This window comes from Corapipo altera, unplaced genomic scaffold, assembly GCF_003945725.1.
Source record: "Corapipo altera isolate COAL_440 unplaced genomic scaffold, ASM394572v1 113, whole genome shotgun sequence".
In the NCBI taxonomy this organism is placed as follows: domain Eukaryota; kingdom Metazoa; phylum Chordata; class Aves; order Passeriformes; family Pipridae; genus Corapipo; species Corapipo altera.
Genome location: NW_020884895.1, coordinates 10,765,428 through 10,779,604, shown reverse-complemented (window position 1 = coordinate 10,779,604; position 14,177 = coordinate 10,765,428). Strand labels below are relative to the sequence as shown.

The following is a 14,177-nucleotide window of genomic DNA, read 5'->3' as shown; positions in this document are numbered from 1 at the left end:
GGAACAGGTTTGTGAGCACCTGGAGGTGCTAACAGGGCTCAGGCTGGGGTGGTGTATCCATGTGCTGTATCCATGTGCTGTATCCATGAGTGTTGCTTTGGGACAAATCCCCGATTCCCCCCCATCCACAGCTTTGTTGTTGTCAACTGCTCAGCTGGAATTGATTTCCAGAAAAGCCCTGCAGGTCCTCAGACATTGGGAGATTTTCTTGAACAACCTTTTACCAAAATTCAGGGTTGTCTTTTGAAAGCAGTGTGGAAACAGGAAAGGAACGGGGTGGTTGGGATTTTATTTATGTTTATGGTTTTCCTGCTCTGCTCAGGCCACTGTGATGTGAATTCCTGGCTCGTGGCTGCTGCCAGATGTGCTGGTGCTCCACAAATCTGGGAAAAACCAAAACCCCAAGAATTTTGCTGTATGATTTTAGGTTTTAGGCTGAAGTCTTGGCCTAAAAGCAGCTGCCTTAGAATTGCAACAGCTTTGCTACTTCTCCAGAGGTTCCTGTGGAGTAGTTGGGAGTTACACTGACCTGGTGACTTGGAAGTGCCCAATCCTCTGGTCTGGGCCTGCAGAGCAGTGGCAAAAACAAGGTAAGGACACTAAAGTAGAGCCCCAAAGTGCAAAATCCATCCCATTTTCTTGTTTATGTTTCAAAAACTATTTTAATCACCAGCTTCTTTAAGAAATGTTGAAATTCTCAGCTCTGATTTCATACGTTTGATGAGGAGAAATGTTCTGCCAGCACAGAAGAAAACACCAGGAGGACGTGGGATGTCATTCCCTAAATTTATTGTGGTGCCTGGTGTGTGCTGAGAGAAAAAGCTTCAGTCAGGAAATCAGGTTTAACAATCTGTGTGTGTAAAACACTGGAATTCGGGGGGTTGACATCACCCAGCTTAAATACATGCAGGGAAAACTGTCATGTGAAATCCTGGAATCATTGTTACTGATTACAGATCCAGGATAATGAAAACCACCACAAACTGCAGAGAACAGCCACCCCAGCACCTGTTTCCCTCAGGAATGGGGTGTTCTTGGTAAGGATTTCGTCTATCCTGGCAGAAATCTGGCAAATGGGGAGAAAAAAGGTGAATTTGAGACAGTTTGGCACGACCTCAGAGAGCAGAGGTGGGATGGTGGTGGATCTTCTGGGAACCCAACTGGATTTGGAGGCAAAGGACAAACCCACGACTTCGTGGTGTTCAGGATGGGAACAGGACAGGGCAGGAACCAAGAAGAGCTGTTTGAGGGGTGTCCTGCCCATCCCAAATGTGGGAATTCACCCATCTGGAGCCTTCCTGGCTCTGCAGGTCTGTTTTGGTTTTAGAGTTTACAGAGAAGGTGGAAATTTGGGGTCCAAGAGCAGCACAGTGAAAGAAAATCCAGCCTCGCCCCTGAGTTGATGGTATTTGGTTTATTGGAGAGGTGAGTTGAAAACCAGCATGATTCCATCCCGAAAAATGACCCAAAAAATCAGTAGGCAGATATTTCTTAGTGACAGATTAATACTTTCCTGGAGATTTTTTTACCCAAATATATTAACTTTGTTTACAAACTCTACGTAACTGTTAATTAGTGACATAAAATCAACCTGTGTATGTTCATCTGTGTATATGTGCAGTAGCAAAGGCTTTAGGCAGAACTCTCTAGAAGTTGAGTCTTGCAGTTTGAGAAGTGACAGGAAATAATTTTGGCACAGAACAGAGTAGTGAAAGCATCCCAATCACTGACTTGTGGGGAAACCCGATGCCGGCTCCAGCTCTGGTAGCACGAGGATTTTCTCCCTGAATCCAGGGATTCTGACACTCTCCCTCAGAAGTTGGCCTCCCTTTCCTCTGAGAGCCCAGCAGCTGATCCCGATCCCAGCCCAGATCCCTCCTTCAGCTCGTGGCTCTGGGAGGCACAGAAGTGTTTCACTTTCAGAGGCCGCCCGGGGAGCCACGTGAGGCGCATGTGGCAGGAAATCATCTCCTGCAGGAGGGATTGAAAAACACCTCTTTTATAGAGAAATACTGATTTTATGGGTGTGTACTCATCACCTTTGTACTGCCCATCTCCTGGGGACAGGAGGGATTGCACCCCTGTTTCTTACCTGTGTTGGCATTTCGTGGAGCAGGACAGTGTAGTCAAACTCAATAAAATCATCTTTCCTCATCTGGGTATGGAAAAAAAGAGAAGGATTATCAGGAACACAAGTTTATATTGTTGAAGTTTAATTCCTGCTTTGATTTAGTTGGCTGCACTGAGCTTGCTTAGGGACTGTGGTTGCTGGCTGGAGTGAGGTGGGTTTTGATGATGGAAAGACAGGGAATTAGGAGCACTTCCTGCATGGAATTCTTGAAGGCAATGGCTGCTGTGTGGCTCTGCAGCCCCACTCTCTGCCATGAAACCAGGCTGGCCCAGGTGCTAATTAATTGAATTTACCCCTCTGATGGATTTGAGAATATTGTCTGTTAATCTCTGCTTCAGAGAAATCTTGTGCTGAATGGAGCAAAAACTGGGTCCTGCCCGTGGATCACAGGGACACAGAGCTTTGGGAGCTGCTGTTTGATGTGCTGGGGGGTCAGATCTGTTCCCCAGGCAGGTGTTTTGGGGGTCACAGAGCTTTGGGAGCTGCTGTTTGATGTGCTGGGGGGTCAGACCTGCTCCCCAGGCAGGTGTTCGTGCCAGGTCTGAGCCTGCTGGTGCCTGTGAGCCTCACAAAGTGTGGGAGTGACCTGGTGTGGGGCTGAGGAACTGCAGGACCTGCAGAAGCCACTCATGCAACAAGGAAAGCCAAATTTTGTCCAAATGAGTAAAGTTTTGCCACCGACACCTGGACAAAGTGCTTGTCCAGAGGTGGAGATGCTGGAGAAGGGGAGGCCCTGGGGTTTGGGGGATCACACCCACGGCAGCAGTGAGAGCTGGGGGGTTCTGCTCCCTGCTCCACTCACCCACTGCTTCACCGACTTCACTTGTGCCAGGAAGTATCCCACGTCCTCTGTGGACTTTTCCCACATGATGGAGCTGCTGCCAGCGACAGCCAGAGCCCAGGCTGGCTCCAGGGCAGGCTCAATGTTGCCATAGCTGTCTGCAGGGCACACAGAAACACAAACAATATCAATTCTGGCTGCTCAGCTGAAAAATGATGAACCACAGAGCACTTTGGCCTGGCACAGGCTGGTCCTGGGATGAGACTCTTCCCTCGGACGTGTCACAGGGAAAAGGGAGGAGAACGATGCTAAAGCTGCATTCCAGGAAAGTAGGAAAGTGTGGCAGGACTGACATTGCCAAAAGACAACATTCACGGGGTCCCACAGTGGGGTGAGAACCCCAAAATCCAGGGTAATGGAAATCTTTACCTAGCTGGGAGGAAAAGATGGAATTTTTCCAGGATGGAAAAGTTCTGTTAGTCGTGCCCAGTGAATTTCCAGCCACAGCTGGGGAGGTTGTGGCTTGGGGCTCTTGTTATTCCTGGAGGGCATTCTGCATTTACTCGAATTTAAAATGGTGCTTTTAAACCCAAACCACCTTCAGAAGGTGGTGCTGATGCCAGTGTTAAATGCAAAGGGGTTTTGTTCTCCCAGAGGATCCCTGGAAGGGGGAATGTTTTGACAGCACTGTGGTTTCAGGGTGCTGCTGTAAATAACGTGTCTCCTTGCAGTGCATGTGTTTGCTTGTGTTTTTCACAGTGCCCTGGGAGATAAATGAAATACAGCTGACTGGCTGGAGGAATATACCTGGAATATTGCTCCCAGTTATTGGTTTGGTCTGCTGCCTGATTCTTTGGTAGAGTCTGTTGTCCTCTTCCTGGATTTCATTCTGGTCTTTGGTGTGTGAGCACTTGATGCTGACAACAGGAGGAGACTTTTTCCTTGGATACAACACCGTGGCCAGGCAGCTCCCGGCGTTTTCCTGTCAAGGGAGATTTTAAAACTCTTACCTTTGATCAAGATTTTAGTTACCAGCAACTCATTCTTTGGGTGAAGCTGGTCAAGGGTCAGGAAAGTCTTCAGAAGGATATAAATTTTTTTCCCCCAGAAAAGTAAATGGTTTAAAACCACGAGGCTGAAGGGACTTAACAGAAGTTTTTGATTAATGCACTAAGTCATCTTGGAAATGTGTTTGAGGGTATTAAGAAATAACATTAATTGATAACAGGGACTTTCACTGTATTATACTTCAGCCTTGAAACGAAAATAATCTAAAGCTTCATATTAAGTTCTGAGAATAGTCTGAATTCCACAAACTGTGTGTGAAGGAAGAGGGCAGGAAAATAGCTGGTGACAAGTGTGACAGGGAGAGTGGAGGGGGTTGGAATTGAGAAGAACATGCAGCTGTCAGCTCATTATTCCCTTTCTGGGGTGTGGACAGCAGCAGGAGCTGCAGTGGGATAATGAGCACAGTGGGATAAGGAGCACAGAGGGATAATGTCCCCAGGACCAGGCTGTCACACTGTCACTGAGCTTGGGCCACTGGGAAGCTTCACTCAGGCTCTTGGTTGCCTGAGGTGACTTAAAATCCTTCAGGAGTGAGGGCTGAGGATCTCTCAGGTGATCCCTGGGGCAAAGCCCCTGCCAGACAGGCAGGGAGGAGCACGAAGGTCTTTCCATTGGGAAAGATCCGTTTCCTGAGCTCATAAATGTCCCTGTTTTGGAGCTGCTGAACTTCACTCCATGCCCATGGTCAGAGGGAACACAGAGGACCCCAAACTCACCCCAGTCCTGTAGTCTTCTGTGCTGAACTGCAGGTAATACTTGTGCCCAAAGTCTGGGATGTTCTGGAAGAGAAAAGGTTCAGCCATCAGTGGAACTAAAGCCTTATTTATGTGCTGGGACAAGCAGTGAGGAGGGGAAACAACCATAAATAACCTGCACACCAAGGGATGTTTGAAAGCCTTTCCTCACTGAGAGGCAAGAGGGAAAACCCAGCTCAAAGTCCTTCCTGGGCCAGATTGTTCCAGAGTAACTTCATAAATACTAACATACTAGAGAGTGTTCAGTGTCCAAGGAGGTATTTTTGCACTGACTATCATATATAAATGAATCCAACCCTGCTGAGTCACAGCTGAACAGGAGTTACACAGGCTCATTTAATATCTAAGATTTTGGTCATTGGTGATGGGAAAGAAACTGGTTTCACCCCACAAATTCTGGTCTGTCTGCTCTGGTTTGCCCTGAAAACACCAGTCCTGAAGGATCCTGTTCAATCATCCAGGATTCTGCTTGGTAAGGAAAAGCAAAAGATAACTCCTTGCTGATGGGAAGCAGCCAGGAGGACAAAACACCTGAAAAGCCTTAGAAATGCAAACCTCTGAAATGTGTAATTTTCTTGGATTTGGGGGTTTTTAACTCGAGGATTTCAGTTAACAAATGGGCCTTCTAGTGTGGGATCTTCTGAATCAGCTCCAAGCAGGCTGAAAGAGAAACTGTCTTTTAATATTGGCCATAAAACCCACTCATTTCCCTGGGATTACCTCATCCAGTTGTGCAAGAGCAGAGCCCAATAACAAGTCTTGGCATCATCTGCTCTTTATTTCGTGGTCAGTCTTTTATTTTCCTGCCAACTTTTAGACTGAGCCCTGAAATATCTGTATTTTTGAGTGTAAGGGCACTCATTTGTTCCCCTTGCTCGGGTTTTGAACACAATGCTCTTCAGAGGAGCAGGAGGGGAACTGTGGCTGTTTGCAGCAGTTTGCAGATGAGGAGCCCAAGCAAACGTGGGGTTGTGTTTCTCTAACCTTGAGCCCTCCTGTTCCCTTCCCGGTTTCTCCCAGGAAGTTATTGATGCCATAAGGTCAGGAAAGCCCCACACCCGCCTGCCTGGAGTACCTGCACAGAGTTGTAAACTGCAGGTAAGAGGACAAACTGCTTTAATCACTTGTTCTATTTTATAAAACCCCCTCCTGAAAGTTTAGGGTGAGTCCAGTGTGGAGCTGGAGCCACATCCCACTGGGAAGAGGGTGGAGGAAACAGAATGAACTCAGATTTTTTTATTCCTTTCTTCTGTTCCTCCTCATTCTCCTCTTCCTCCTGCCCCTTTCTGTGTGTTACCCGAAATATTGTCCTCAAATTGGCAGAGAATGTGCCATGAGGGGTCACTCAGAGTAGCAGAATGGGAAAAACTGACTTTCTGAAGTGCCAAAGAATCAGTAATCAAATGAAATGATAAGGAAGAAGGGTCTAAACTCTCACAATAATCACTGCAGTTAAGGCTAACTTTCTGATTATTGTAAAGGTACCCCAGAGCTGTTATTGCAGGGGTTTATAACATTCCTAATTTGATCAAATTTGGCTATTTTGAAGCACAGTGAGCCAGGCTTATTCCCTTTGGGTCATCACTGCACATGAGAGAACCTGAAAGGGTCAGGACTTGAATAGAGAATTCTGTGCTTTGGAAGGAGATATTTTTGAAGGAGATGTTTTTGAAGCAGATTTTCTCCCTTCATTTGCAACAACTCCACCACAGTACTACTAGTAGGTATTACTACTACTTCTGTACTATTACTACCTAGAAAGCTTTCAAGAGGTGCCCCACAGCTAAAATACAGATTCAGGCTGGGGGGGCTTCTTTGAGCCTCCCAGGGAGGAGGGAGAAGGTCCATTTGGCAGGAAATAATTGTACATTTATGAAAGTATTTGTAGGTTCGAAGAAAAACATCACTTTTCTTTCCATTATTATTTCCCACTATCATCTGTAAACCCTCCCAGAGTGTGAGCTCCTCAGAGCCCAGGGATATCTGAAAGCAGCCAAAGATAAAAGTGTCCAAAAGAGAAGAAAACAAGTGAGTAATTCATTTTTCCACTGAATATCTGGGTCACAGGATTGTTTAATTTCCAGGCTCAGAATTCTTGCAGCTTTTCCTGACGGATTTTTAGTGCCATGGAGGCCAAAGCAGCAATTCCAGAGCAGGTCCCAAAGGAGGGAGTCATTTTACAATCAGTTTACAATCAGTTTACAATCACTGCTCTCACTCCCCACTGGCACAGGAAGGGGGGATCCCTCTCTCACCCCAAACTGCAGGTTTCCATCTCTCCTCCTCTGTGTTTCCCACCAGCATTTTCCCCCTGGATCCAGTTTTTAGCCAGTTTTTTTAAGCAGGAAAAGCTGGGACTGCAGAGAGAGGAGGGCGAGCTGTCCCTGCCACAGGTCCTGCCTTTCCCACCCTAACAGGGGGCTCTCACTGTTGGAAGTAAGAAAATAAGGAATTTTTTAATTGACTTCTAATATTAAAACCAGAGTTGTGGTATTGCACTGTTCTGTGTCCAGGTGAGGTTGTGAAGAGAAATATCCACCTGTAAAATGGGATTTTCTAGTCCAGTTTAATCCAGTGCTGCAGTTTAGCCACAAGATTACCTGGCTTTACCTTCACCCTTCACCTCCTCCTAAGTTCTGATTTCCAGGACAGCTTGGGATGGGAAATGCTACATCAGTGTTTTGAAAGCTTCCCTCTTTGACTTCTGGGATCTTCAGCTGGCACAAACTAAGACTTTTCTTATCTAAAGTGTATTTTAAAGTGCAGCTGTTTCAACAATTCCACGAGCTGCTGTTTCCTAGAGGATCTTCACTCGAGAAACAAGGAAGGGACCAAACAAAGAGCAGCCAGCAAGGCAGGGATTATTCCATGTTTGGCATCTCTCTGCTAGTTGTTGACAGGAGAGAAAAGCCCTGAAGTCTCATTTTACCTGAACATGAAAGACCCTTTCCAGGCTGGGGACGGTCTCCAGTCCTGTTTCCAATTACCAGTTTCACCAGCTAGTGGGCTAATAATGTCAGGATTAAATTACAGTGCTCATTATTGAATTCCATGATAAAATCATCCTGGTTTTATGGGATCCACTGATATAGTAACCAATAGGAAATTTGCCTTGTTTAAAAAAATCACTAAAACCCAGACAAACCGAAAACCCCCAAACCCCAACATTTCTGTCTCCTGCCTTCACCTAATACAGCACATTCCTTCCAGGAAATTCTTGTCATTTTTTTCCAGTGGAGGACAGAAAAGAAGGAAGTGACCACGTTTAGCACTTTTCTCCTCTTGTTTTCACAGCGTGTGCAAAGAAAAAGGGGAATTAAACTGCAGAGAGTGGTTACAGTGAGCTCCTCATCCAGAGCTGGGAGGAAATAAGGAGGAATTTCACTTCTCTATAACAAACTATTCTCCTTCCTGTATTAGGAGTCAGGTGGCTGAGTGGGAGGAAAATCCCTTTCCCTCCCCCCAACCCAAACCAGTTCACAAATATTCACAAATATTCAGCTGGGAAGGGGATCTGCACCAACCTCTTCCTGCTGATAGTCTCTTTCCTAGGGAATTGCAGTGCTGCCAGCTTGTTCTTCAGCCAGGCACAAGTATTTATATATGGAAATATATCCATATATCCATATGCAAACTGCCCAGGAAATACAGAAGGAGCATTTGTCCGTTTGGAAAGAAGTATAAAACAGCACAGGAGGTTCCTGTCAGGGGTGTCTGCAGCAATTTCATAGGAAAACTGAATGTCCCACGAGCAAGTTCATACTCAGCACCTAATAAGTTATATTTAATGGCACATTTGGGAATGATGATGAGAACAGAGTTACCTAAAGGGTATGATTCCAGATGAATCCATAGCAGAATTCCCAGGCAGGGCTAACACTGTCTTTCAGCCTTGCATTACACCAAAGTCTGATTTTTTTCACAGTATTTTGCATTTTGTCAGATTTAATTGGAAATTATTTTGACCTGTTAAATATCACGTGCAAGTCAGGCTTCAAACTGTTTTGGAGCCACTGCCAAGTGGGATTTATGGGAAGGATTCAGGATCAGGACTGCAACAGCACATCCTAAACTTTTTAGGCTGGCTCAGAACTTCTTTCTTGAAAGGGAAGATTTGACATCCCCAGTTTTAGGAGAGAGGGCCTGGATTGCACACACCGTGCAGATGCTGAAGGACAAGTGTTGTAAGGTCTCCAGAGCCAGGGAAAGGATCCAGTGGAATCCAGTGCTGCATTTGGCCCTTTGGAATCCAAACCAAGCAGCCCTTGCTCAGAGAGCTGCCCAGCAGCAGGATCCCAGGGCTGGGTTTAAATCTCATCCCCTCGGCTCTCCAGAAAGGCAATGCTTTCCTTCCAGGATCTACAGCCCGGGACAAACATTCCCCAGAAGCTTTTGCCTGATTTCTTGCCTTCAGAAACCGATCGAGCTGTAAAAAAAACCCCAAAGCTGGAGGAGGAGAAGGGCTGCACAGCACGGGGCTCATCCTTTGGGGAGCAGGGTCCGCGTACCCCGAGCACCACCCCGAGCATCCCTGGCAGGATCCATGACGGGAAGGCTCTGCCCCTGCAGCTGCTCCTCTCTCGGGGACTCCTGCCCCTCTCTGTCACCTCAATTTGCCGTGCTGTTTGGAAGATAAAGCTGTGTTTTTCTGATGGGAACTGCATCGCCTTTAGATGAAGTTCTTGGTCTGAGGAAGGGGCGGTGGGACAGCAGCCCCTGACGGGACCTGGGTGCCCCTGAGGAAGGGATGGTGGGACAGTGGTCCTGGAGGGGACTCAGGTGTCCCTGAGGAACGGGAGTTGGGATAATGGTCCCTGAGGTGACCCAGGTGCCCTGAGCCACCTGAGGAAGGGGTGGGAGGACAGCGGTGCCCTGAGGGGACCCGGGTGTCCCTGAGGGAGGGGCAGCGGGACAGCGGCCCCTGAGAGGGGCGGGAGGGCACCCCCGGTGCCCAGCGCGGGACCGCGCAAACCTCAGTTATATATAACAATTAATATAATAATTACTGCTAATTGCAGCTATATACAATAACAACAACATAATAATTGCTGTTCACTGCACTTTCCCCGGCGTCGCTCTAAGCCCCGCGCCCTCCCGGCCCCGCACCGCCCCCGCTCCCCCCGTACCTTCACGGTGGCCTTGCGGACCTGCCCCAGCGCCCGCAGCCCCCCGGGCGATCCCGCCTTGAAGTTGCGGTACTGCAGGGCCACCCTCGCTGCCGCCGCGGCCCGGCGGCTCCCGGGGTTCAGTTGCCACCCGGCGCCGGGGTCCGCGGGGACGGGAGCGGGGAGCAGCAGCAGGAGGAGGAGGAGGAGGAGGAAGGCGGGCGGCCCGGGCGCGGTGCGGAGCCCGGGCATGGTGCGGGAGGTACTGGGGCGGCCCCGCGGAGGTCCTGTACTAATAGCGGGGGGCCCGTCCCCGCCCGCTGTCAGAGCGGGCAGAGTCCTGTCCCTGGGCTACTCCCCTTCCCTCAGCCCTCCCACCTGCCGGGGGGACGGGGCAGATGGAAGGGGAGGGTGCTGAGGGAACCAGGGCGGCTGCAGGGGGGCTGGAGGGGAGCCAGGACTTCAGGAGTGCCCAAGAGAGACCGGAGTTTCTGAGGGGAGGTGGAGGGGACTTGAGAGGGGCTGGGGATGATCTGAGGGCAGCCACGGGGGGCTGGAGAGGAGTCAGGACTTGAGGGGTGCCAGGGTGCTGAGGGGAGATGAGGGGTGCGAGGGGCACGTAGAGAGGGGGTGAGGGTTCTGAGGGGAGACGGAGAGGACCTGAGAAGGGCTCGGGATTGTCTGAGAGGAGCCAGGACTTGAGGGGTGCCAGGGTGCTGAGGGGAGCCAGGGGGACCTGAGTGGGACCAGGGGTACTGAGGGGAGCCAGGGGGATTTGAGGGGGACTGAGGGTTCTGAGGGGAGTCAGTGGGTTTGAGGGGTGCCAGAGTACTGAAGGAAGCCAAGAGCATTTGAGGGGAATGGAGGTTCTGAGGGGAGCTGGGGGACTCGAGGGGTGCCAGGGAGGGGGACCATAGGTGTTGGGGGGAGACGGGAATTTGAGGGATGCCAGGGCTTGAGGGGGACCAGGGAAGTCTGAGGGGGATACAAGGGAGACTTGAGAGTGGCTGGGGGTTGTCTGAGGGGAGCTGAGTGGCTTGAGGGGCACTGGGGGTTCTGAGGGCAGTCCAGGTTTTCTGAGGGGGGCTGGGGGTCCTCAGACAACCCCTCAGCCAAGAGCAACGTCTGTGTGAGGAGAAACTGCTGCTCCCAGACAGATGTGCCACTATAAGGACACAGATCAGAACAAACATAGGTAATTATGTGGAAAAACACACTTAGCTCCTTCTCAGCGTTACAACAACTCAACACTTCCCAAAATTACAGAGGCTCCTTCAGACCCAGACGTGCTTTCCCTGGGACACAGCTGAAATATTCCAAAAACTGTGCACAAGAAGCAGAGGGAAGCATTCCTCCCTGAAATAAATCTCACTGAGTGAAGCTTTTTGGAACCAGTGTGGTCATATCTCTTGTAACGGGAAGAAAATGAACTGAGACAGCGGCCAGATTCCCTTAAGATGGTTTTTGGGATACAAGTGGGCTTCTTGCCTTGCTGCTCCTGGAAGCATCTCTTGGAAACACTGAATGTGGTAAAATGTAAAAGGCTGCAACCCTTTCTTTGTTAAAAATGCTGGGTTTTAATGATCTACTCTGTTACCATCCAAGCAAATGGGTATTTGCATGTGCAGCTGGGAGTCTATTTTTATGGTTCTGGACGTGTATTGGGGAATATTTCTGGGCTGGGACCTCAGAGAAGTGAATCAGAACTCTGGTTAAAGACTTAAACTGTCTCCTGTGGAGCTTTAAGTCTCTTTTTATTACTGTAATGCTTTTTCATAGAACTTGTAATTCAGTATTTCTGAGGCTTCCCTCAGTGAGGGAAATTACTACAATTTTTACATTATTACAACTATCACAATAAAGGTATAATATCATTCTTTATAACGCTGTTTTCTGTGCCACGCAGCTCAATAAACGGTCCTAATTTTGTTTGAGATCATGATTTTTCTTCCTGAAATAAAGTCTGTAATTAAGAGTTGGTATCTTCACATCCCTGTATCACATAGGACAGGCTGGATTGGGGTTGGAGCAACCTGGACTAGTGGAAGGTGTCCCTGCCTGGTGTAAAATTTAGGAGAGGGACCAGGCTAATTTTTTCCTTATTGGGACACTTGCCATGTGTGTCTCTGATATTTTCTGTTTGGCTGGAAGGAGCCGAGATCCGGCCTTTCCTCATTTACCCTCGCTGTGATGACAGCTCTGATATTCCCTTTAAAATGAAATCCGTAAGGGTGAGCGATTCTCCTCAGCTGACACGGGAGGGGTTTGGGCAGTACCGATTGTTTCCCCATGTTCCCTTCGTGCCCTCGCAGCACACCCTGGATGCGGGATGAGCCCCGAGGATTTCCTGGGAGCAGGGGAAGTGCAGGTCCATGGAAGGGAAGCAGGGAGGTGGAGCAGGATCAGCGGTGAGAAAGGCTTCGGTGCAGGATGTGAGGAGGGTGGGGTGGCAGGAGGTGAGGGCTGAGAGGGTCCAGCCCCTCCCGCTCCCATCCCTGTGCTCATTGAGCTGCAGCTGCCCCAGGGAAGGAGTTAAACCCACCCTGCACACGGGCTTCACACTCACAGCTCGGCTGCTTTAGGTTCTGGGGGAGTTCAGAGGCTCAAGTGAGAGGTAAGAGCTTAAAAAGAGGTGAAATCTTGTAAATCCAGCTTTGTCTCTCCCGCTGGAAAAGCCTGCAAGCCCCCGGAGGCTCAGAGCTGAGCCCTGCGGTGCCGACCCCATCCGTGACTCTCGGTGCCCTTCCCTTTCCCTCGGGTTCCCCTCCTTTTCCTGCTTTCTGGGTCAGCCCCGCGGGCAGTGATAGGGCTCTTTCCTTCCTCCCGAGGGCAACAAAGGGGCTGTGATAGCCCAGGGTCGGGGTGACAGGGGCACAGAACCCGCGTCACAAAGCGGGGACAATCCCGGGGCAGTTTCCTAACATTTCTGCAGGGATTATGCTGCTGTAATTTGCTGTTGATCCAACGTGACTCTGGATTTACAAAACAATTTGACCCGGGGAAAACGAAAGCTCAAATGCTGAACAGGTCCGGGGCGATGTTTGTAAACACGGACAAGAATAGTTTGTAAACATGGACAAGCACAGCTTTTGCGCCTCCACAACGTTTAGAAAAGGTACTTTTTTTAAGCCCTGTGTTTTTTTGACCCTTGAAAGCTGGGAGTGCATCCTCCAGCAGCCAGGCCTCAGGGTAGGCTGGTTCAGGCTCTTGGGTGCCAGGAAAATGAAGCTCTACAGTGTGTAAGATCTGAACAAAAGGAGCTGAAGTGAGTGATCCGACCTGTTGGAGGAGTCCAGAGGTGACACCAAGTTGATCAGAGGGCTGGAGCAGCTCTGCTGTGAGGAAAGGCTGGGAGAGTTGGAATTGTCCAGTCTGGAGAAGAGAAGCTTCAGGGTGAGCTAAGGGCCTGAAGGGGCTACAAGAAACATGGAGAGAGACTGTTGACAAGGGATGGAGTGACAGGGCAAGGGGAATGGCTTCCCACTGCCAGAGGGCAGGGTCAGATGGGATATTGGGAAGGAATTTTTGGCTGGGAGGGTGGGGAGGCCCTGGCATAGGTTCCCCAGAGAAGCTGTGGTTGCCCCAGCCCTGGGAGTGTCCAAGGCCAGGTTGGATGGGGCTTGGAGCAACCTGGGCTAGTGGAAGGTGTCCCTGCCCACAGACTCGTTGGGCTTTAAGGTCCTTCCAGCCCAAACCATTCCATGATTCCATACATTCTAGTTAGCTACAATCTGGTGTATGTAGGCTCTTCAGCATTTTTTCCCTCTCATCCCAGTTAACCTGGTCCAGGCTCAGAGAGGACTGGTGTCAGTTCCTGAACCTCTCTCACTCTTCCCTGCTCTGTTCCCCTTCAGAAACCAGGACACTCCGGGAAGCATCCCAAGTTTGCACCACACTTGTGTCACAGCTGACTTGGACCCTTTGGAAATGGAAATGGAAATGAGGGTTGTTTCAGGCAGCTGCTCCACAAAGCATTCTGAGGTTTGCATTTTCTCTTTTCATACATCAAATGCTTGTTTAGAGGCCAGTTATTGCTAATTTGCTTCATATTTGAAGGCTATTTCTATACCCTTTGGATAGAACAGACCTCGCTGGCTCATAATCACAACCAGATGACTGTAATGTCATACAATGAATTTGGACAAAATTCAGTTTATTTTGTTGTGCAACTTTTCCACTTTTATCTTCACCATCTTGCTATAATTAAGAACAAGCTCTGTTACTTGATTTTAACTGAATTGTTTAGGGCTTTATTTTATCCTCATCGATAATTGTGGCTTATTTAGTCTCCATAATTAGTCCCAAGATCTTATTTTTACCCAGTTTCCAAATATTTT

General features: G+C 49.0%; 1 protein-coding gene and 1 long non-coding RNA gene across 2 annotated transcripts; one reads left to right on the top strand and one right to left on the bottom strand.

The window, feature by feature from the left end:
• Positions 1-1,391: 1,391 nt before the first annotated feature.
• LOC113949121 (ovocalyxin-32-like) lies at positions 1,392-10,107 on the bottom strand. Its single transcript, XM_027647323.1, has 6 exons — positions 9,862-10,107; positions 4,697-4,759; positions 3,720-3,894; positions 2,934-3,070; positions 2,093-2,155; positions 1,392-1,971 (listed from the first exon to the last, which is right to left on the bottom strand). Exons 1-6 carry the CDS (start codon positions 10,090-10,092, stop codon positions 1,813-1,815), a joined length of 828 nt encoding a protein of 275 aa, XP_027503124.1. The 5' UTR covers positions 10,093-10,107; the 3' UTR covers positions 1,392-1,812.
• LOC113949123 lies at positions 9,980-11,724 on the top strand. The gene is made up of 2 exons (XR_003528363.1): positions 9,980-10,102; positions 11,107-11,724. It is a non-coding gene; the product is annotated as an uncharacterized LOC113949123 (long non-coding RNA).
• Positions 11,725-14,177: the final 2,453 nt, after the last annotated feature.

Bases quoted from the DNA above. Each gene is read 5' to 3' on its own strand.
- LOC113949121 (XM_027647323.1), bottom strand. From the start codon at position 10,092: ATGCCCGGGCTCCGCACCGCGCCCGGGCCGCCCGCCTTCCTCCTCCTC. The intron at 4,760-9,861 runs GTACGGGGGGAG...TTTCTCTTCCAG, and splicing joins TCCGCAAGGCCACCGTGAAG to AACATCCCAGACTTTGGGCA. The intron at 3,071-3,719 runs GTATATTCCTCC...TGTGCCCTGCAG, and splicing joins AACTGGGAGCAATATTCCAG to ACAGCTATGGCAACATTGAG.